This window comes from Drosophila yakuba, chromosome 2L (assembly GCF_016746365.2).
Source record: "Drosophila yakuba strain Tai18E2 chromosome 2L, Prin_Dyak_Tai18E2_2.1, whole genome shotgun sequence".
NCBI classification, from domain to species: Eukaryota; Metazoa; Arthropoda; class Insecta; order Diptera; family Drosophilidae; genus Drosophila; species Drosophila yakuba.
In genome coordinates this window covers 28,316,943-28,339,550 of record NC_052527.2, presented here as the reverse complement: position 1 = coordinate 28,339,550, position 22,608 = coordinate 28,316,943, and the positions used below count along the sequence as shown (strand labels likewise).

Below are 22,608 nucleotides of genomic sequence, written 5' to 3'. Positions count from 1 at the left end.
GAGTAACGGGTATAACAAAAGAGAACGCTATAGTCGAGTTCTCCGACTATCTGTTACCCGTTACTCAGCTAGTGGAAGTGCTAAGACAAATTTAAATTTTAGGCGGCTTGTGGGCGATAGAGTGGGCGTAGCAAAAAGATTTTTGGTAAATTTAGAGAAAAATGTACAATACCAATAAAAAAAGAAAAATATCAAATTCTTTTTCAAAAGTGTGGGCGTGGCAATTTTGGGCGGTTTGTGCGCATTGGAGTGCGCGTGGCAATATGAATCGACAGACTTGCGTTGCGTCTATGTGTCTGGAGTCTGTATGCTTTATCTCAACATTTATAGTTCCTGAAATCTCGACGTTTATACGGACGGACAGACAGACGGACATGGCCAGATTGGCCATTGATCCTGTTCGAGAATATATATCTTATATATAAAATTCTGCTGTCACACTGTTAGTAACCGAACTCCTCCGAAACTACTTGACCGATTTTTAAGAAATTTGGAGAGTATATTCTGTAGGCCTGGCAATCGGCTAACATATATTTTTCGTACCCCTAACCGATAAGGGATGTCCACCCCAAACATTTTTTTATTTTTTTCAGCTCCCGCCAATGAGATCTCAGCTTTATTGACAGCTGGACTTACGTGCCGTGGGTCTCATTAGTGTAATTTAAATCATGAGTGCATAGCTCATGGCTTCTACAAATACTATATTTTGAACTATATTTTAAACAAAAAGATGTTCATTTACAAAAAAAAAAAAAAAAAAAAAGTGATAAATGCCAAACATTAGTTCGTACACAGAAAATCGAAAAGTTTTTGTATGGTAAGTTTTTTGATTTCACATATAATAGTGCCATTTGAATTATAATAGTGTCATAAAACTGGGTGTTGCAAAATGGACACCATATAAAAAAAAAAATATAATGATGTGCATAAAAATTAATTTTACACGTTTTTACGCTATTGTCATCAATGAACTCCGTCATTTTACCATCATCATTCAGGCAGTCCACGTCATATGCAAGAATATATACAGGATGCCATGACTTTCGTGCGCGAATATGGACGACCGTGTTTATTTATCACGTTTACATGTAACCCGAACTGGCCAGAGATTATATGTTTGCTTTTGTCATGACAAAATGCTATACATCGTCATGACTTTACAGCACGTGTGTTCAGACAGAAGTTGAAGTCTTTCATAAATTTAATTACTAAATTACATGTATTTGGTCCCACACGTTGCTGGCTGTATTCGGTTGAATGGCAAAAGCGAGGATTACCTCATGCACACATTTTGGTTTGGTTAGCCGACAAAATCCAACCTGAAATCGATAATATAATTTCCGCGGATATTCTAGATCCGTCTACAGACCAATTGCTGTTTGATATTGTTACAGCAAACATGATTCATGGTCCATGCGGTATTCTCAATCCTTCATCGCCTTGCATGGTAGATGGAAATGTACCAAACATTTCCCAAAAAATTTCACTAACGATACCATAACAAATCTCGACGGATTATTGGATTATTATCGTAGGAGGAATACCGGTAATGGTGGGCGATCATTTATTGAAACCATCAACAACACAGAAATTGACATAAACAATCGTTGGGTGGTGCCATATTAGCCTTTGCTGAGCAAGACATATAATGCTCATATTAACCTTGAATCCTGTCGAGAGCATCAAATACATTTGCAAGTATGTCCATAAAGGCAGTGACATGTCCGTGTTTAGAGTGGAAAATACCACTACTAATGCTCCTCAAATTAATCAACGAAGCTGCTTGGCGTATCTTTGGCTTTCCTATACATGAGCGGGATCCAGCAGTTATTCAATTAGTCGTCCATCTTGAAAATGGACTGCGTGTATTTTTAACGAACGAAAAATCTATTAACCTTGCGATAAATCCACCAAAAACGACACTCATTGCATTTTTTGAATTGTGTAATCGTGCGGATGATTATGGGGCCTTTGCACGAACATTACTCTATTCAGAAGTACCACGCTATTTCACATGGGCTCAAACAAAAATTTGGACTCCCCGCAAGCAAGGCTTACCAGTTGATACATGTCCCAATTTATTCAATTCGAACGCCTTGGGGAGGGTGTTTACAGACAATCCAAGGCAGACTGAGTGCTTTTATCTTCGACTGTTGTTGGTTAATGTTACTGGCCCGTTATCATTTCAAGATATATGTACATACGGTGGATGGACAACAGTATGCAACATATAAAGATGTATGCCTTGCACTCAAAATAACCCTGACCCGGTGTGCAACATAAAAAAACAATTGTCCATGGCCAGAGTGCTGAAGCAATGTAAAATAATCATCTGGGATGAATGTACTATGGCACACAAACATTCTCTTGCGGCATTAAACAGGACGCTGAGACATACAACAAGTTGTTGCCAGGGAACTCAGTAGCATACAATCCTATTGATAAAGTTTGTGTAGAACGCGAAGCTGTTAGTTTTCCCACAGAGTTTTTAAACTCATTGGATTATCCAGGCATGCCACCGCTTTTAGAATTAAAGATTGGAGCTCACATTAGCAGCCAGCATTTTCAATGGAAAGTTCCGAGGTGAAAATATATATATATATATATATTTTTTTTTTTACGCGCAAGTCCCACGGCCACACCTCCCGCCCAACCGACCGAGGGGCGCTGCCGTGTATCGTACTGCTCGAAGACAGTAAAGGACAAGGAAATATATGTATATAGTAGCAAGACCTAAGAATTCTAACTACGTTAGTATTGATCGCTTTAAAAACGGCAAGGAGTCAGAATTAGAGATAATTGGATAGAATCTAGGGATCATGCAACTCATAGTTAGATCTACAATGATTTAAAATTAGAGGTACGTAATTTCTAGTAAATCTGCTTGGAACAGTGAAGTTTAGCCGACTAACCAAGTCGGGACTATCCACTTCACCACGAATAAGGTTAAAAACAAGAAAGAACGCTAAAGTCGAGTTCCCCGTCTATCTGATACCCGTTACTCAGCTAATGTAAGTGCGAAGAACAGTTTTTGGCGGTTTGTGGGCGTTAGAGTGGGCGTGGCCAACATTTTTTTGGCAAATATAAATAAATAAGTATTAAAACATTTTTCAAATGTGTGGGCGTGGCAGTTTTGGGCGGTTTGTGGGCGTTAGAGTGGGCGTGGCAGCATGATTCGACAAACTTGCGCTGCGTCTATGTCCCTGGCGTCCGTATTACTAATCTCAACTTTCTAGCTTTTGTAGTAGAGATCTCGACGTTCATACGGACAGACAGACGGACGGACAGACGGACATGGCCAGATCGACTCGGCTACTGATCCTGATCAAGAATATATATACTTTATATGGTCGGAAACGCTTCCTTCTGCCTGTTACATACTTTTCAACGAATCTAGTATACCCTTTTACTCTACGAGTAACGGGTATAAAAATATCTATGGAATCGGCCATTATGTTACAAGAATATAGATCGGACCAATTAAAGCCAGATATAAAAAAATTTAGCCTCCGAAAGTTTGCCTTACGAAAACAATGAATTCGTTTGGTTGACTTATCTGGCCTCTCTTTTATTACGGTACCTGTGCCGATTGTCACCTCGAAAGTTGGATGGTATGGATCATCTGGTTGACTAAAAGGTGCTACTCTAGTCAGAAACACACGTTCATGACTTGTAACAAAACATATGTCCAATAAACGACCAAGAGAATTTCGAATATAATTAACTTGCGACAACGATATGTCAAGCAAGCCGTCAATAAAGTCACGCTGTGCTATAGGCAGGAAAATATTCGACTGTTTTTCTGTGGACCACTTAGTGCTAGGTATATTAAAGTCACCTAGAACAACTAGTTGGTCCATATCGGACAGTCTGTTTGAAACGGATTGGATAGCGGACAAATGGTTAATATATTCAGGAAGTTCAGAAGACGGCGGAATGTACGAGACCGTAATAATATAAACATAGCTATCAGAAAATGACAGCTTTAATCATATGAATTATACGATACGGAACTCGTCAAAAAGTAGCTCCACTGACGTGAGGGTAGACCTAACAGCAATCAGGACTCCACCTCCCCGCCTGGAGGGACGATCATGCCTGCATATTGTGTACATAGCTGGGAAAACTTCAGAGTTAAGAATCTCCGGTTTTAACCAAGTCACTGTAAAAAGAATAAAATGGGATGCAAAGGAAAGGCTATCTGAATGCAATTTAGTTCGCTTACTACACAAGCCTCTTACATTTTGATACCAGATAGTGAGACTAGATTTTAGTTTTTTTAAGAGGGAGAAGTAAATGTAGAAGAGCATGTATATTTTAATTCTTAGTTTTGAACTATTTCACCACCATACTATCCAGCCAAAAATCGCCAGAACATATGGTCGAAAATAGCTTATTAGGGACAGTTACCTTGAAAGATGATATGTTTAGCGTAAGAAAAGTTAAATATTTCCACTTTTATTTTGTCGGCTTTTATTTTGTCTTGAATATAAGACAATACATCAGATGATGTTTGATCAGGGGAAAGCTGAGAAACGAAAATTTGTTTCTTCAGTGGAACCACCGAGAGGGGTTTGAATTTCTGAAGTGCAAATTTGTGCCGGTAGTCCGGACTTAATCACAGGTGGAATCACCGGTTGAGAAACCAGTGCGGACAAAACGGAATCTGTACCAATCCCAGGCTGCGCTCCCTCCACAACGGATTGATCGGATTTCTCCGAATCCTTTTTAGCTGCCGATCTTAGCAACATTTGCGGGTTTTCTGCGATCGTCAACTGATCAGCTGTGGACTCCTGTTGATCACTTGTCGGAGGTTGCAGGGCCTTCCCCTTAGGCTACTACTACTACTACTGCTGATCAGTCCTTTCAAGCCACCTTTAGTTTGGCGCTTAAACAGTTTCCTAGGCAAGTATCACAACAGTATTTTAGATTTGGGACCTTAGCGGGTGCACAGTGCAGTTTAAGCACAAAAACAACACCAAACAGCACTACGGACAATGCACGAAAGAGAGAGTAAACAAAACACAAAGACAGAAAGAGATCAAATTGAATTAATTTATTTAAATAATGCACAAATCATAAGAGTTTCACTCGCGAAGCGAACGGAACCTTAACTAGTACAGAGTACGCAATTGATTCATTCTAGAATTTATTAAAAACCACCGCTGAATTTGTCAAAAACAAATATAAATTCGGAGCGCAGAAAAAAAACACGACCATTCGCTTTGAAGCTAGAAGATGACACAAGTCTAAGCCCTTCGACTTGTGCCTTCTGTAATGCTTCTGGGTACTCAATATATTATTATCAGAGCTTTAAAAATCGGACCCCTCTGCATTTCCTGGAACATCAGCTATTGTAGCATATTTACCCTATAAATATAATAAATTAATAGATACAACTTCGCTTCAAAACATTGTGACACTTTGTCATAATAAACATAACATTCAAGTACCCAAAAGATCACCAACAATTACACAAGTATTTCAGCGTTCAAGTAATACGATCTAACGCTTTTACATAAGCCGATCGCGGAGCGTAGGAATGCTGAGCTATGCAGCTCAAGTGGTCAGGCTATACATAGCATATGCATGCCTTCTGCATACATATGTATATGTATATACATGCCTTCTGCATGCTTATGTATATGTATATGGAACTATATGTATATATAATAAGTATTGTATGTACGGGTCAGCTTAGCCCAAGATGAGCGCACAAGAAACATTTTAATAAAGTGATTCTAACAGAGCAGAGTGTCTGCTCTTGATACACCGAACCTTCTTTGGAATCCTTCAAATATTATATGGCGACCATGACAGGACGTCATGACATCAGGACTTAAGACTGAGTCTCGCCTCCGCCTGACAGCAAATGCATTGCCACCTTGCCAGCCAAATCGCCCATAAAATTTGTCTAAAAATAACAACAGCAACTCAGCACCAACGTTGCCCGAGTGTATTTGTGTATGATGACGTCATCGCCGCTGTCGACGGATCAATAATAATAACAACAACACACAACAATTGATGGCAGAGGAGGCACAATTCTCAAACGCGCAGACCACGATACAAAGGGACTTGTCAACGTTGGAAGAAGCTCTGGAGCAAAACCCTACAATAGCTGAGTACCGGGCAAGGCAGGAAAGGGAGGAACCAAAAAAGCACAAACGCTCCGGAAAAAGGGTAATGCTACTACAACAACGACGACTGGTCAAGGAAATGACCAAGTTGGCCAGAGACGTCCCTGCAACGCTACAAAGAGCGTCTTGAAGACATTGAAAAGCTTTCGCAAGGTGCGAAACAACGCAAACGGGCTGCATAAATAAATGCCAATGACCCAATTTGCCTTAATTTTAATTTCTAAATCCAAAAAGACTAATATCTGCTAGGCTTTTTACTAACAATGCGGTCGGACAATTTTTTTATTGAAAACAAATATGTGAGCCAAACAAATATAACAACTAATATTTCCACGTCTCCGGTACTGAATATATATATATATATATTCAGCTGCACAATTTTTTTTTTAAATGACAAAATATAACAATTCTCATTTTCATTAAACGTAAAAATTTTTATTTTTATTGCGTGAGATCGTAAGATTTTGAAGATTCAAAACCAGAATCTAAAAGCACGGGATGGGGTACCATCACCGTGTTGGCTCAGTTGGATTGCGACAAAAAAAATGCAAGTCGACAATAAAAGAGTCTCCGATGACCCGGTCAGCGGCCGCAATAGATTACAGAAAGTAAAGAAAATCAACACCAGTTCCGGGCACATTTCATCGAAGGGGTATTCTCCCCAAAATAGGGAAAAGCGGGAAATATGATTCCTAGTTGGGAACACTTGGCATAGAAGACTAAAAGATCAGAAAAAGCTCTATGCCGGTATAAAAAGACCATGGCTCACCGAAGAAAAGTCAGTCAGTACCCGGGTAAGCACCAGCAGTCAGTAACCGGGTAAAGACCCGTAGTCCGTCGGTACCCGGGAAAACATCCGTAGTCAATACCCAGAGGTAGTCATCCGTACATCAAATACCCGGGCAATTATCCTTCTGTCCATCGAGGGGAAGACTCAGGGATAACTCCAGTCTCGAAGAAAAACGTCAAGGAGCAAGGACACTAGCATCCTTTAAAAGAAATAACAGGACTAACAAGGAACACACTTTGAGCCGCAAGCTTTAAAATGTTCCTGTCTTAATTGTCTAGTACCGTTTTTTTCAGTTTCTTATTTTCTTCCCCGTTAATATTGAATTTACAAGCGTAGAAACATATTAGTTTCCGTTGGAAGATAAACCGACCCTCTCCATCGGATAAGGCACCTGTGGCACCAGATATACGGAAGGACGGTCCCGTTTGTAAGTATGGTTGGCTAGAGAATTTCACTGCTTCAACTACATTTTGATAGGGAAGGCTGTCAATTTCTGACAGAATCATGACGACTTCTTTATGATCCAATAAATTCGTGTCTATGCTGCGTCTATGTCTCTGGAGTCTGTATGCCTAATCTCAATTTTCTAGCTTTGTAGTTCCTGAGATCTTAGCATTCATGCAAACGGACAAAACGACAGACGGACAGACGGACATGACCAGATCGATTCGGCTATTGATCCTGATCAAGAATATAAGTTAACAACACGCTTTACCAAAAGCTTATAAAGTAAAGCTTAGGTCAGCGTCTGCACTATTTCCTGCACGCGCCAACAAAAAGTAAACCAAATCATAACACAAGCAATATTAACAGAGCATTAAACTGCAGTTGCAAAACAGTTCACACGGGCACCTGCAATTCCTAATAAATATCAGCCACAACAGGAAATGGATAAGCAGGTCACACGGGCACATGCAATTCATGAGAAATATTGACGACAACAGGAAAAAGCCAAATTTATTAAGAAGTCATCAGCAGAACTGCAATTAACCAATTACAGCCGACTGCACAACTGACACACTGTTATCAAACTTTGATTCGTCGCTGCCACCGTCGCTGCACCAGCGCTGCCACCATCGCTGCCACCGCTATACAAAATTCTGATTCACAAAAGGCCAGATTAGGGAGCTAGAGTAGAACTTTAATTTAGTCTAATTTTTGCATTCAATCAATAAAGGTGGAAAAAATAAAATTGTAAATTTATTTTTTATCTCATTCATAAACAAATAAATTAACTTATATATACTTTAAATGGCCGGAAACGCTTCCTTCTGCCTGTTACATACTTTTCAACGAATCTAGTATACCCTTTTACTCTACGAGTAACGGGTATAAAAATACTTGAGTACATTACCACTAATCACTTTAAGAATCTGGAAATATGGGAATATTGGAATTCAATAATTCAGAACTATCTTTAGATAATATAAAAACTTTAAATCCATTCATTAAAATTAATAATACCAAGAAATCACTTTCCATCCCATAAATTGTTAATTTTAGTCATTATATATTTAATTTTTTTAATTGTTAATAAATATATCCACGTTATATTTGTAATCAAAAAACATTGGCCAGATATAGAAAAATCTTTTAATCAAGAAGAATTTTTAAGAGAATTAAGAGATCACCTAAATAAAACTCGAAATGAATCGGGACGCTCCATATTTGAATCAACAGGGGCCCTAGCCCAAATTATAAACAATTTTTCGAAATCCAATCTGAACGATTGACTTTCCTTTGTTCTCAAAGCTGCACTTCGCCGGCCTGAAACTATTTATATAAACAAATCCAAATCTTCCACCAAGTCGTGAGAACCAATCCGCGGCCGGTCCACAGCGTGGCTACTTAGATAAACTAACTATCGTAACGATAAACTAACTATCTTGGTGACCAAGAACTTATTGCGCTTCAATCTGCAATCTGCATTGGTCAACAAATTTGAATTTCACAAAGCAATGAAGCAATTTCATTACCAAGCTTTTAATTTAAACACAGATCCAAATTTTAGAAGTTTTACGAAAAGCTCCTGGCCGAGGTTTGGAGAAAAATAATTATTCTTAAGCTGACAGTCCTATTTGGAAACGGAAAAAGATCGGACACCGATCCAAAGATTAATCTTATAAATCTATAAATGATAAAACAATGTCATATGATGAATACAAAATAAAAATTATATATTTTGTTTAATAATCACCGCAGTATAAAATATAATTTGCATGCTTAATCTCAACTTTCTAGCTTTTATAGTACCTGAGATCTCGACATTCATACGAACAGACAGACGGACGGACAGACGGACATGGCCAGATCGACTTGGCTATTGCTCCTGATCAAGAATATATATACTTTATATGGTCGGAAACGATTCCTTCTGCCTGTTTAGCCTCAGAAAGTTTGCTTAACGAAATCAATGAATTCGTTTGGTTGACTTATCTTACCTCTCTTTTATTACGGTACCTGTGTTGATTGTCACCTCGAAAGTTGGATGATATGGATCTTCTGCTTGACTAAGAGGTGCTACTCTAGTCAGAAACACAAGTCCTGAAGACTTATAACAAAGCATAGATGCAATAATCGACCAAGAGAATTTCTAATATAATTAAGCCGTTAATAAAGTCATGCTGGGCTACAGGCAGAAGAATATTCGATTGTTCTTCTGTGGACCGCCTAGAACAACCAGTTGGTCCCTATCGGACAATCTATTTGAAACGGATTGGATAGAGGACAAATGGTTTATATATTCAGGAAATTTATAAGACGGCAAAATGTAAGAGCACGTAATATAAACATAGCTATCAGAAAATGACAGCTTTACACATAAGAATTCTAAGTTACGAAACTCATCAAAAAGTACCTCCTCTGACGTGTGGGTAGACCTAACAGCAATTAGGACTCCACCTCCCCGCCTGGAGGGACGATCATGCCTGTATACTGTGTATATACCTGGGAAAACTTCGGAGTTAAGTATCTCCGGTTTTAACCAAGTCTCTGCAAACACAATAATATGGGATGCAAAGGAAAGGCTATTAGAATACAAATTAGTTAGCTTACTACATAAGCCTCTTACATTTTGATAACAGATAGTGAGACTAGATTTTAGTTTTTTGAAGATAAAGAAGTAGAAGTAGTAGAGGAGGATGGGGCAGTGATCTGGCCACTTGTGGGCAGCCTACCACCAGCGGCTTTCTTGCGCTTTGGAGATTCTTCTAATAGTTTGAGTCTATTAAATTGTGAATCAAGCGCAGAAAGAAGATCATCAGCTCGACGAAAAATATCTCTAGCCACGCCAAAACTGCTGATCAGTCCTTTCAAGCCACCTTTAGTTTGGCGCATAAAGAGTTGCATTTCATTCGCAACTCCTAGGCAAGTATCACAACAGTATTTTAGATTAGGGCCTTTAGCTAGGTCATCACTTGTTCGGCCGTTAAAACCAGCGCACTTAGTGTGCACCATTCTATCACATAGCCAACAGGTCATTTTTTACTGCTCAGGCTTTATTACCTGACGGCATTTGTTATGGAAGCAGACAACATTGGTTTCCATGTTTAAATGGGTTTTGACCACTGTACCAAAAGACAAAATCAGGAAATGTACCGCAAGAGCGCAGTCTGCACTTTAGGATTTTGTGTGGGAGAGCGAGAGAGCGGGTGCACCGTGCAGTTAAGTACAAAAACAACACCAAACAGGACTACGGACAACGCACGAAAGAGAGAGTAAACAAAACGCAAAGACAGAAAGAGAACAGATTGAATTAATTTATTAAAGTAATGCACATATCACAAAAGATTCACTCGCGAAGCGAACGGAACTTTAACTAGTACGGATTACGAAATTGAATTATTAAAGAATTTGTTAAATTCCACCGCTGGATTTAGCAAAACAAAAATAAATTCGGAGCGCAGAAAAAAAACACGACCGTTCGCTTTGAAGCTAGAATATGACTCTGATTGATACTGCGAGTCCCTATTATCCCCACAGATGTGCCATGTCCATTTAAACGAATTCAGTTTCCAATTCGATTGGCATTTGCCATGACAATTAATAAGTCCAAAGGCCAATCGATGTGGATTTGTGGCTTAGATTTGAGCACACCATGTTTTTCACATGGTCAATTATACGTGGCATGCTCTCGAGTGGGTAAACCCTCCAGTTTGTTTGTCCTAGCTAAAAATCGGCTAACCAAGAATATTGTACACGCCCTAGCATTAAGAGAATAAATTTCAAGGAATTTAACAAATTGTTCGGTATGATGTTATTTTCACATTCCCTTTTCGCGCACAGCGATTCACGCCTCTCACTGATATACCATATTCTTACACATTTGCAATAATAGTTGTTTTCATGCTACACAGAGAAAAAATTGTTTTTGTTTATATAGCATAAATTGAATCACGGCTAGGTGAGATGAAGTCCGGGTGAGCTTGTATACTTTATAAATGCTTCCTTCTGCCTGTTACATACTTTTCAACGAATCTAGTATAACCTTTTTCGTCCGCGTATTTGTGCCCGTGTCCTAGGAAGGACTCAGGCCGAGGGAGAATAAATATTAGAAAAGCCTGTGAAAGTTCGTACAGTTTGTCAGTCATCAGTCCTCAAGCTAAGCTGTAGCTAGATCGTAAAACGATTAGGCAATGTTTCGACCGCATTCCCTCCCCTTCATGCGTCCGCATGCCTGATGGATCGCCGCGGGCTCCGCACCCCTTTTGGAAATTTGTTTTTGTTATTTTGTTTTGTTAAAATAATAGCATAATTTTATTAATTAATAAATTGTTGGCCATGTGCCATGTGTAGTACAGAAAAATTAAAGGCTATCATACAAAGATTATGTCAAATTGACTATAATTGTTTTTAGCGGGGAGTATCGAATTCATCACCGGCACCGGTGCGCACTTAAAAAAAACAAGAGAGAACGCTATAGTCGAGTTCCCCGACTATCTGATACCCCTTACTCAGCTAGTGAAAGTGTGAAGGAGGTCTTTAACACTGACAGTTTTTGGCGGTTTGTGGGCGTGGCAAAAAGTTTTTTGGCAAATCGATAGAAATTTACAAGACTAATACAAAAATGAAAAAAAATATCAAAACATTTTTCAAAAGTGTGGGCGTGGCAGCTTTGGGCGGTTTGTGGGCGTTAGATTGGGCGTGGCAAAAAGTTTTTTGACAAATTAATAGAAATTTACAAGACTAATGCAAAAATAAAAAAATATCAAAACATTTTTCAAAAGTGTGGGCGTGGCAGCTTTGGGCGGTTTGTGGGCGTTAGAGTGGTCGTGGCAAAAAATTTTCTGACAAATCGATAGAAATTTACAACACCAATACAAAAATGAAAAAAATATCAAAACATTTTTCAAAAGTGTGGGCGTGGCAGTTTTGGGCGGTTTGTGGGCGTTAGAGTAGGCGTGGCAGCATGATTCGACAAACTTGCGCTGCGTCTATGTTCCTGGAGTCTGTATGCTTAATCTCAACTTTCTAGCTTTTGTAGTTCCTGAGATCTCGACGTTCATACGGACAGACAGACGGACGGACAGACGGATATGGCCAAATCGACTCGGCTATTGATCCTGATCAAGAATATATATACTTTATATGGTCGGAAAAGCTTCCTTCTGCCTGTTACATACTTTTCAACGAATCTAGTATACCCTTTTACTCTACGAGTAACGGGTATAAAAATGGTTGGCTATTTACGACTACAAACGTCGCTCTGAGGGCTCTTGTTTTACCATAACAAAAACAAGGCGGATAATCGCCGCTGAAAAGTTGAACATTGAACATTTATTGTCTATTAATGAAATGTATTGCCTGGACGAGGCTAACAATAAAATATTTTCTTTTATAACGACACCCTCCGGTTATCAATTTTACAAAAATATACGTATATTTAATAATCTTGTTTTTGCATAACAAAAACAAGGCGGATAATCGCCGCTGAAAAGTTATTTTTATTTAAACATTATTGAACATTGAACATTTATTGTCTATTAATGAAATGTATTGCCTGGACAAGGCTAACAATAAAATATTTTATTTTATACCGACACTCTTCGGTTATCAATTTTACAAAAATATACGTATATTTACTAATCGTATAAAAATAAAAGAAGAACGAGAATATATGCATATATGTATATGAATTAACTCGATAGGTCTCTTTAAAATTCTCAGAGCAAAAAGTCTGGGACACTGTGGTTAGCGTATAAAACGATGTGCCAAGACTAAAGTAATTGGCTATGTAGCAGACGCATTCTTAAAGACGCTTCCTAAAGACCACCACCAGTAGAATGAAGGCCAGAGCCACGATTTAAAAATAAAAACTTAAAGCACATCTATCTAGGATTATCGTTATTAATTTATAAGCATCAATACGACATAGAGATCAGAAATAAAATAAAGAGAAGAAATGCTATTTCCTAGTATGAGTATGTTTCCGTTGTGATGGCGAGTGTTATTGTGCAGTTAATTTGGTGAACAGTGAATATGGTACAGTTACGTCATAATTCTGGAGATGTTTCTTGTTTTTAATTGGTTTGGAGTGATGTGTCTATTAGATTGTTAAGGGCCCAGGATGGTCTTTATTTATGGAGCTTTTCTGGTTTGTAGGGTAGATTAAGCTTGGATTTAAGTCTGTTTTATTATTAGTAGTGTTTTCCTTGTATATTAATTTAGCTTGACAAACCTGTAAATTGGTGTGTTCTATTTCTAAGGAGAAAATATTTGCTTCGTAGAGTAAGTTATTTATTGGATTGGAGCGATGGGCTCCGAGGGCTAGACTTATTGCGTAGTTGAACGTTGCAATTAAATTGGATAGACATTTTATTATATATAGTTTACTGTGGAGCATAGGTAAAAGGAAATCGAAGTGTGTATTCCATTTATATTTGTTGTTTGTTGTTATACCTAGATTTGTTAATGTATTAGAGAAAGGAATTTGTATGTTAACGCAGCTTATTTAAAAACTACAGTTGAGTATTTTAAATATTTGGAGTTGGCATTTGGATAGGGATAGCTATGCCCCTGAGTAGGACCCCAATTCCCTACATTTTTAAAGAGGTTATCTATTCTGAAGCTTGTTTTTATTTTTTATTTCAATTTACTAAACGGAAGAAGTCGTTGGTGAATGCCGTAATTGGAAGAGCTCACATACCCATTCGAAGGCTCTTGAAAAATCAAGAGTGACAAGGGTGGTGTGCATTTTTGACTTCGTTGATCTTTTTTATGAAATTCTATTGTCTTGGAGAAGATCTTTTTAATGTTTAAATGGCTGAAATAAGTTCGGGATGTGTTGTTTTTTCTATGGTTTGGTCAGTTGGAGAGGGGGTATAGTTGTATTTATTGTTTCGGAACTCCTCTGAAAAGCTATTGTGCTAAAATGTTATACATTTTGTTGTGTCTCATTGTTCACTGGGTTTGAGATAGTATGAATTTTGTTTTACTGGGTTTAGTCCGCAGAATAGTCTTTTATTGGCCCATATTTTGTATGAAGGGGTAGTGTGTTGGATGGTTGAGGTAAAGAACTAGAAGGGTCTGTTTTTTGTTTACCTAAATTTTTCATTTTGTGCGTCTATATTCGATAATGTTTTCTATGGTATAATTTTTATGAGGCAAGTTGTATTTGTTTTTATAGTTGGTCGAGGTGCTTATTCCACCATGGGACCCTGTATGTTAGTATGTTTGGTGAGGTTTGTGCTAGGGAAGTAGGGTATTTCTGGCTTGTTAAGTGAGTACGTTGTTCTGTTCTCGGTTGGCTTCTATTAGCTTGAAAAAGGGTCTGTTTAATTTTTGTGTACCAGTTGTTGGAAATAGGGTCGTGGCAATAGAAAATGGTCGCTGCAATGGAGGTCGTTTAGTATTTCCCACTTGGCGTGAGGGGCGATATGCATGTAAGTATTGTGTGTTGAAAAGTGTGTGGAAGATTTGTCGTTTCATATAATAAGTATTTGTTGTTGGGAAGCCCCAGAACGGGTGGTCCCGTAATAGGTGAGGGTGTTTATAGCCTATTAAATGTGTATTGGAGTGTCTGGTTAATAATGTTTTTGGTCGGAGAATGTATGCGGAAAATCTGTTGGTGGGTTCGTAAGTTATGGGCTGGTTGCTCTGTGCGGTGCGGCGACTTCGATGGTCTACTTTTGTAACGGTTTCTGTTCAGAACTTGTTTTTACTTTCCTTTGAAGATTTGTTTTGATTCTTATTTGTTTTTTTCAGAAGATTGTAGTTGTTGCGATCACTGGGGTTGCAATATCTTTATTTTTAAAAACGAATGACATAGACGTTTGGATCGTTGCAAAATTACAATTAACTAGCAACTCTTGTTATCAAAAATAGGATTCTCTACTACGCAAACTCTACTGAGCTAGCCGCACGTATTCCGTAGCGAGCAGACAAATAAAAATCAGTTCGTTACATCTGGCGCCCAAATAACGTGATTATCCCGGCAGTAAACACAAATAAAGCAGTATGGGTAGAAGTTGGATCTACCGTCTCAAAAAGGAAGATTTCGCGTATGTCGCACAGAGGTTGCGCATATCGCTGTCCGGAAGGACAGAGGACATGCGGAAAGCCCTAGTGGAGTACTACGCAGAGACAGAGAACGACCCAAAGCTCGCAGCAGTCTGGACAGAATTGGAGGCAGCATATCCGGACAGACCAGGTCCAAGCATAAAACTTACGAACCCCGAGGGTGAAGACTTAATCGCAAGTCTGAACATGGAGGAGATGTTTCGAGAAGGGCAACGGAGAGAGACAAGCAGGGAAAGGAGGCCAAGTCCAGAAAGACCCAGGCCCAGCCCGCCAGACTACGCGAAAGTAGCGAAGCAAGTAAGAGAGTGGTCTTTTCGCTTCGACGGAGAAGAAAAACCCCTCGAATTCCTGGAGCAGGGGGAATGGTCCGCAAACACATACGGGTTGGACCTGAATATGATTCCCCGAGCTATGCCGGAATTAATGCAGGGAAAGGCTCTGAAGTGGTACATAGCCACCAACAAGCACTGGAGGACTTGGGCCGAGTTCATAGACAGTTTCCAGACGTATTTCCTGCCCAGGGGATACTTCACGAAGCTCGCGGACAAGGCGAGACAAAGGAAGCAAGGGTTCAGGGAGGCATTCAAGGACTACATGGTCGAGATGCAGACCCTAATAAGACCCCTTGGGTATGGGAAGAAAGAAACGCTGGAGCTCATCAAGGAGAACTGCACGCCAGACCTCCGAATAGCGTTGAGATCCTACCACGTGGACGACCTAGAGGCTTTCATGATCCTGGCAGATGAATACGAGGAACTGCACAGGGAACGGGAGGCATTTGCGGAAGAGCACAAATACAGCCACAACAAAGCCCCGGCCGCAACACACGTCACGTGCAGAAGGTGTGAGGACTCAGGAGATCCGGGCACGCATACCCGGGAACAGTGGGCACAATATACCCCGGTCCAGGCCAGGCGACAAAACACGACCCTATGGAGGCCGCCAGTCACCGCACAGAGACACACTGGAACAACGTCAGGGGGCAACCCGGGTCAGAACCCAACCCATATTTCCAATCCACAGGAAGCGTGTCGCAGGTGCGGCGGACACGGCCATTGGGCAAGAGGCTGCCGAGAACAGAGGCTGCTGTTCTGCTGGATGTGCGGGAAAGTAGGAGTCCGAAGCACAGAATGCTGCCAGAGAGCGGGAAATGGCCAGCGATCCCAGCCGCAGAGAGACGGGCCGGGGTCGCAAGATGCCGCCTCTCCAAACTAACCGGAAAACTAATCGAGGAGGAGCAGCAGTTGTCCGCAGCGGTAAAGATCGGTGGGGACACGTACAAGGCCACAATCGACACCGGGGCAACAGCAAGCTTCATAAGTGAAGAGCTGACGGACAAGCTGGCTGCCCAGGGAGCGATTACAAGGATACGACGGCAGGTTAGGTTGGCAGATGGAAGGTGTGGCGAAATCAACGCAACGCTCGAAATAGGAGTGGAGTTCGGCAACAGGCGACTCGTCATGAGCCTGCTAATATTACCAGGGATAGTGGATGCGTTGGTGCTGGGGTGGAATTTCCTCACGCAAGTCGGGGCCGAGATCAAGTGCGCCGGTCATGAAATCCGAATACCGGCCAGAGGCAGACGCAACGGGTGGCTCGAGGAGAAGTTGTCGGTCGCATTAGTCCAAAAGGACGGCGAAGAGGACCACGTGGACAAATTCCTGGAAACAGAGCTCGCGGAGTTTCAAGCCATGACCGGAACGTCGAGTATAGCCGAGCACACGATAACCATGAATACTACCCCAAGAATCCAAAGATTCAAGGGGAGATCAACGCGAAGGTGGACGAACTGCTGAAGATGGGGATGATAGAGCATTCAAGGAGCCCGTACAGCTCACCCATAGTCATGGTGAAGAAGAAAACGGGAAAATGGAGACTATGCGTGGACTTCAGGCAGATAAACGCGAACTCCATAAAGGATGCCTACCCGATGCCACGGATAAACTACATCCTCGATCAACTAAGGGAGGCGCGATTTATAAGCAGCCTGGACCTAAAGGATGGGTATTGGCAAATACCACTGGAAGAGTCAAGCCGGGGCTTCACGGCCTTCACGGTCCCAGGGAAAGGGCTGTTCCAATGGAAGGTGATGCCATTTGGCACTCCGCGTCGGCCACATTTCAACGGGCCCTGGATCAGGTGATTGGACCGAAAATGTCGCCGCATGCATTTGCGTATCAAGATGACATCATCGTGATTGGCCGCACCCTAGAGGAACACAAGAGAAACCTCAGGGAGGTATTCAGTCGCTTGAAGAAAGCGAACCTGAAAATAAACCAGGAAAAATGCCAGTTCTTCAAACAAGAACTTCTGTACCTAGGGCACCGCGTCACAAGCCAAGGGATAGGCACGGTTACCGACCCAGTCTTGGCGTGCCCCGACTTCGGGAGAACGTTCATCCTGCAAACGGACGCCAGTGACTACGGGATTGGGGCAATCCTCATTTCATACTCCAGCCGGACCCTAAACGGAGCCGAGAAGAACTACTCGACAACGGAAAAGGAGTTCTTGGCAATTGTGTGGGCTATTCGGAAGCTAAGGCCGTACCTTGAAAGATACCACTTAAAGGTGGTGACGGATCATATGGCGCTGAAGTGGCTGAACAGCATAGAAAGCCCTTCGGGAAGAATTGCCAGATGGGCGTTGGAGCTGCAGCAGTATGACTTCGAGGTAGCATACAGGAAAGGCCGGTTGAACGTGGTAGCAGACGCGTTGTCGAGGCAGCCACTGCCAGAGTCGGTCTCAGCAGAACCCGATATGCTGAGAAAAACGCAGGACAAAGGGGCCGAATCAGAGTGCAGCTGGATCAAGGAAATGCGAGAAAAGCTAAAAGCACAGCCTCAAAAGTTCCCAGACTACGTGTGGGAGGGTAGCACCCTCTACAGGCAGATTCCGCATAGAGCAGGGAACGAGGATGTAGTGACCTGGAAGCTATGTGTTCCGCGGCAGCTGAGAGAAACGGTCTTGCGTGAAAACCACGACGCCCCAGCAGCCGGTCATGTAGGCAGTCGGAAGACGATTGCACGGCTTGCAGACCGGTACTACTGGCCAGGAATGCAGAGACACGCAAAGGCCTAAGTACGATGACTGCGCCAGGTTCAAACCGAATCAGCGGCAGGCGGCGGGAAAGATGTTGACACAGATCCCATAGGAACCCTGGGCGACAGTGTGCGCCGATTTCGTCGGGCCACTATCAAGATCGAAGCACGGAAACAGTATGTTGTTGGTACTGATCGACAGGTTTTCGAAGTGGACAGAGTTGGTGCCCTTGCGAACAGCCACGGCGGAAACGTTGCAGAAAGCGTTCAGGGAACGCATAGTCTCACGATTTGGAGTACCGAAGGTGGTGATCACGGACAACGGCGTGCAGTTCACGAGCCGGGCTTTTAAGAAGTTCCTCAACGACATGGGGATAAAGCAGCAGTTTACGGCACCGTATACCCCACAGGAGAATCCGACAGAGAGAGCAAACCGCACTGTGAAGACAATGATAGCGCAATTTGCCGGACAGAACCAGAGGAATTGGGATGAAAGGTGGCCAGAAATCATGCTGGCTGTGAATTCCAGTGTTTCGGATTCCACAGGCTACTCACCGGCATTTTTGACACAGGGCCGCGAGCCAAGACTACCGAACGCACTCTATGACAGAGAAACGCTAGGTACGGGAAGGCAACCAGAGTCACCGGAAGGAAACGCTGAGAAGATGAGAGAGGTCTTCGAGATTGTGCGCAGGAACCTAGAGAGGGTGTCCCAGGACCAAGCAATGCATTACAACCTGCGGAGAAGGCAGTGGAAGCCAAGCGTACCAAATTGTGGATTTCATATCGCCGGTGATATGTAAGATTCGCCACCGGACGAACAAAAAGGAACGCACGGTACATGTCAGCGACCTAAAAAAGCAGGATCAGGAGGAGAAGGGTGGCAAGAACGTGGAGTCGGATCCATCGGAAGGCGTGCAGGAGAACGACAACACCTGAGAACGGACTGGGTTCGGCAGCCGTTCTAGCGTCAAGCCGAGGCGAGAGACAACGGATGCAGACTGCGAGTCTGACAACCATTACAGCGTCAGAACCAGAGCACCAATGAACATTCCCGACGGAAGCGGGACAGAAGGGGACCCGATCCGACTCTAACAAAAAAAAAACCCACGAAGGAGGTAACAGACTACGGGTCCAGGACTTAAGGACAATGAGGCCATGCAACCGGGCAATAAGCTCGTTGAATGTCCCGAAGAAAGGGGAGAGACGGTAAGAGAGTCAAGGAAACAGTACCGTAAGAACGAGCGTCTGGAGTCGGAGACCGACAGTCAAGGAAAGCAAGTGTACGAGTCAGCAACGTAGAACGAAGTCAGCAGAGGAGCTACGACCGTGATAGTCACCAAGGAGCAAGATCGCTACGTCAAGACGTTCGGGACGAGAAGGTCTCCGAACTGAGACGCAGGTAGCTGAGGTCCAAACGACGAAGCACCAGTAGCCGGGAGGCAAACGACAGGAGAGGCCAGACCTAAGCGGGCACCCGAAGAAGCGGCAGGGGTTGTGGTGTAGACCCGGTGGACTGTGTAGGAGATCGCGTGCTTGAACCAGGCGATAGCCTGGTGTGTCCGTGCAATCCAAGCAGGCGTGGTACCGGCGCCGCCAGTCCGAACCAGACGTGGGGTAGACGCGTTGCTGTTCCACAGGCGTATGCCTTGGGGATCACAGCCGTGAGCTTCCGTGAGTCTGCGTACGACAACAATTCTCAGCCCACGCGACAGGCGCCCATAACGAAGGTCCGCGCCACCCAGGACGACGAAAGCGGCAAGACAGGGGAACCAGGCCGCCGAGCAGGACATCCAGGTCCGACCGCACCGACAGAAGAGAAAGGTAGGGTGGAACGTTCGTCTTTCACTGGGCGTTTTGCTACAGGGACTGCGGCGTATCCGGGCGATAGCGCGGTGCGTCGGAAGGAACTAAACAAGCGTCTGGCGGGACCGGCTGGGACAGAGCAAGGGACAAGAGGTTGTGGCTAGCGAGGCGTATGCCTTTGAGAGCCCGCCAATTGTTCACCCTAGTCTGAGAACGGTAACGCTTCCCTAACCCCTCGACCTTCCTTCTCGCCCGTCATCGGCAATACCAGGCGAAGGTCCGACGCTACGACGAGAGAGCAGAGGCGTCCGGACAATTCAAGTGCATTGTAAACTGAGCTCAAATAAAGACCCGAGAACGAAACTGCGAGTGTTATTACTGGTAACCGGGTGATCACGTTATTATATAAATTTGGTGGGACGAACGCACAAACTCTACTGAGCTAGCCGCACGTATTCCGTAGCGAGCAGACAAATAAAAATCAGTTCGTTACAAGTTGGAACCATCCAAATGTTTGGGCTCACTATTGGACTAACACGAAGTGATCCGTGTTATACAAATTTATACGAAATATCAAGATATCAGTTTTGCCAACTTCTTAGACGACAACCAATATATCGATTTCATAGCTTTTCTTGGAATCCAGCAATCTTACATGCGCATAACGAAAAGCTTTGATTTAAACTCACATCTTTCTCCAATAACAGCAAAATATTTTCGAAAAGCCGTAAATAATCATAAAAGCTTAAGCTTTATCTAGAATGGGCATTAAATAGCGTTTCTGGGTACAACAGCTGCCGACATCTCATGATGACATCAATGCAAAAGAGGCCTAATAGGAAGTTGGATATTTGAGCATATTGTTCCTAATGTGCTAGGAATGAAAGGGTGCCAGCGAAAACAAATATGTAAGACAATTCAAAAATTACTTGATACATATTGATAGTCTCCTGTTTTTTTTTAAAAGATTAGAAAAATGAAAGATCAGAAATTTAAGTGCGCTTTAAATTGTCTCATTGAATCTTTTTTCCGAGTTAAATTCATATAACTCGTTTACCCTTAACCCAGGAGAAGACATTTTAGAATTAAATATGCTGCACGCTTAAGCAGATGTACGGGTGTTATGATAAGTACTTCTAAAAAATTGTTTAGAAAATTGTATTGCTTGCCTCAGTATATGTTAAAGAATACATATAAAAAAACCTATTATTTCAGACAGGATTAGCTATTTAACTATAAGTGATCAAGATTAAAACGCGACCGCCTCAAGCACGGATACGTGTAAATAAATAAAAGTTTAGGGGCGATAGTACGCTTAATAAATTTCGATAGAACTCAGTCCGCAGAATTTAAATATCTTACCGTTTGTTGCCTTCGAAGTCTTCTAGTTCTACACGTAATGAATATTCCTCATTATTTGTCAACATATATATGTTCTCATTACCAAGCCAAAAGTCTTTACTTGGTTCACCGAACCCATTTTTGTAATCGGCCCAGTCTCTGTTAAAATTTTCACGGGAGTCCTTAAAATCGTCGCGCCTTTGTATTACCTAAAATTATCATACTTGATATAATGGTGTGTATGCGTAAGTAATTACTTACCGTCCAACCTCCATCCGTTGTTTCTTGATCGCAGTATACCTTTAAAAACCAATACGTTGTACCTCGAATTTGTAAATAAAATACTCCTGATTGCTTCATTCCAGCATTTAGAATGTCTACACAGGAAAATCCCTTAAATTAAAATATATAAATTGTCAATAAATAAATGTGTCAGCGTTGCACGATTCTCTAATAAATGCTTGCGTAAACAAGATTTGTCGTTTCCAATTTACATATATTTAAGTTACTTATTCTAAGAAGTTTCTTACTCTTGATTTGGATAAAAAAAACTCAGGGAGGCGCCTCAATTTTCATAACCATGTTTCCCATTAAGCCTATCATGTAGATATTCCATACAAAATAAAGGGAAATAATAAATCTTTCATTGTAATCTGACTTCAAAGCGAATGGTCGTGTTTTTTTTTCATTTACCAAAACCAGCGGTGGTTTTTATATACTGGTATATATAATAATTAAAACTGTGTTCGCTTCGCAAGTGGAACTATTCTGATTTGTGCAAAATTTTAAATATTCTTTTAAATTATTTTTTAAATTAATAGTTTTTCAATATAGGTCTTTGTGTTTTGATCATTCTCTTGTGCATTGTGCTGCTTGGTGTTGTTTTTAAATGCACATTAACCGCACTGTGAATCCGCTATCTTGCTCTCCCACACAAAATCTTACTTGTTGGCTGTTTTATCACGCTAAGTGCGAT

The 22,608-nt window shown here is 41.8% G+C and overlaps 1 protein-coding gene across 1 annotated transcript in view; it reads right to left on the bottom strand.

Annotated features, from left to right (window-relative positions):
- Window positions 1–22,608, bottom strand: part of LOC26535340 (angiopoietin-2) — a 193,271-nt gene that overhangs the window by 46,911 nt on the left and 123,752 nt on the right. The window contains exons 4-5 of the mRNA XM_039371515.1: window positions 21,894–22,025; window positions 21,654–21,841 (exon numbers count right to left, since the gene is read on the bottom strand). Coding sequence (XP_039227449.1) covers window positions 21,654–21,841; window positions 21,894–22,025 — 320 coding nt within the window. The remainder of the gene's footprint in view (window positions 1–21,653; window positions 21,842–21,893; window positions 22,026–22,608) is intronic.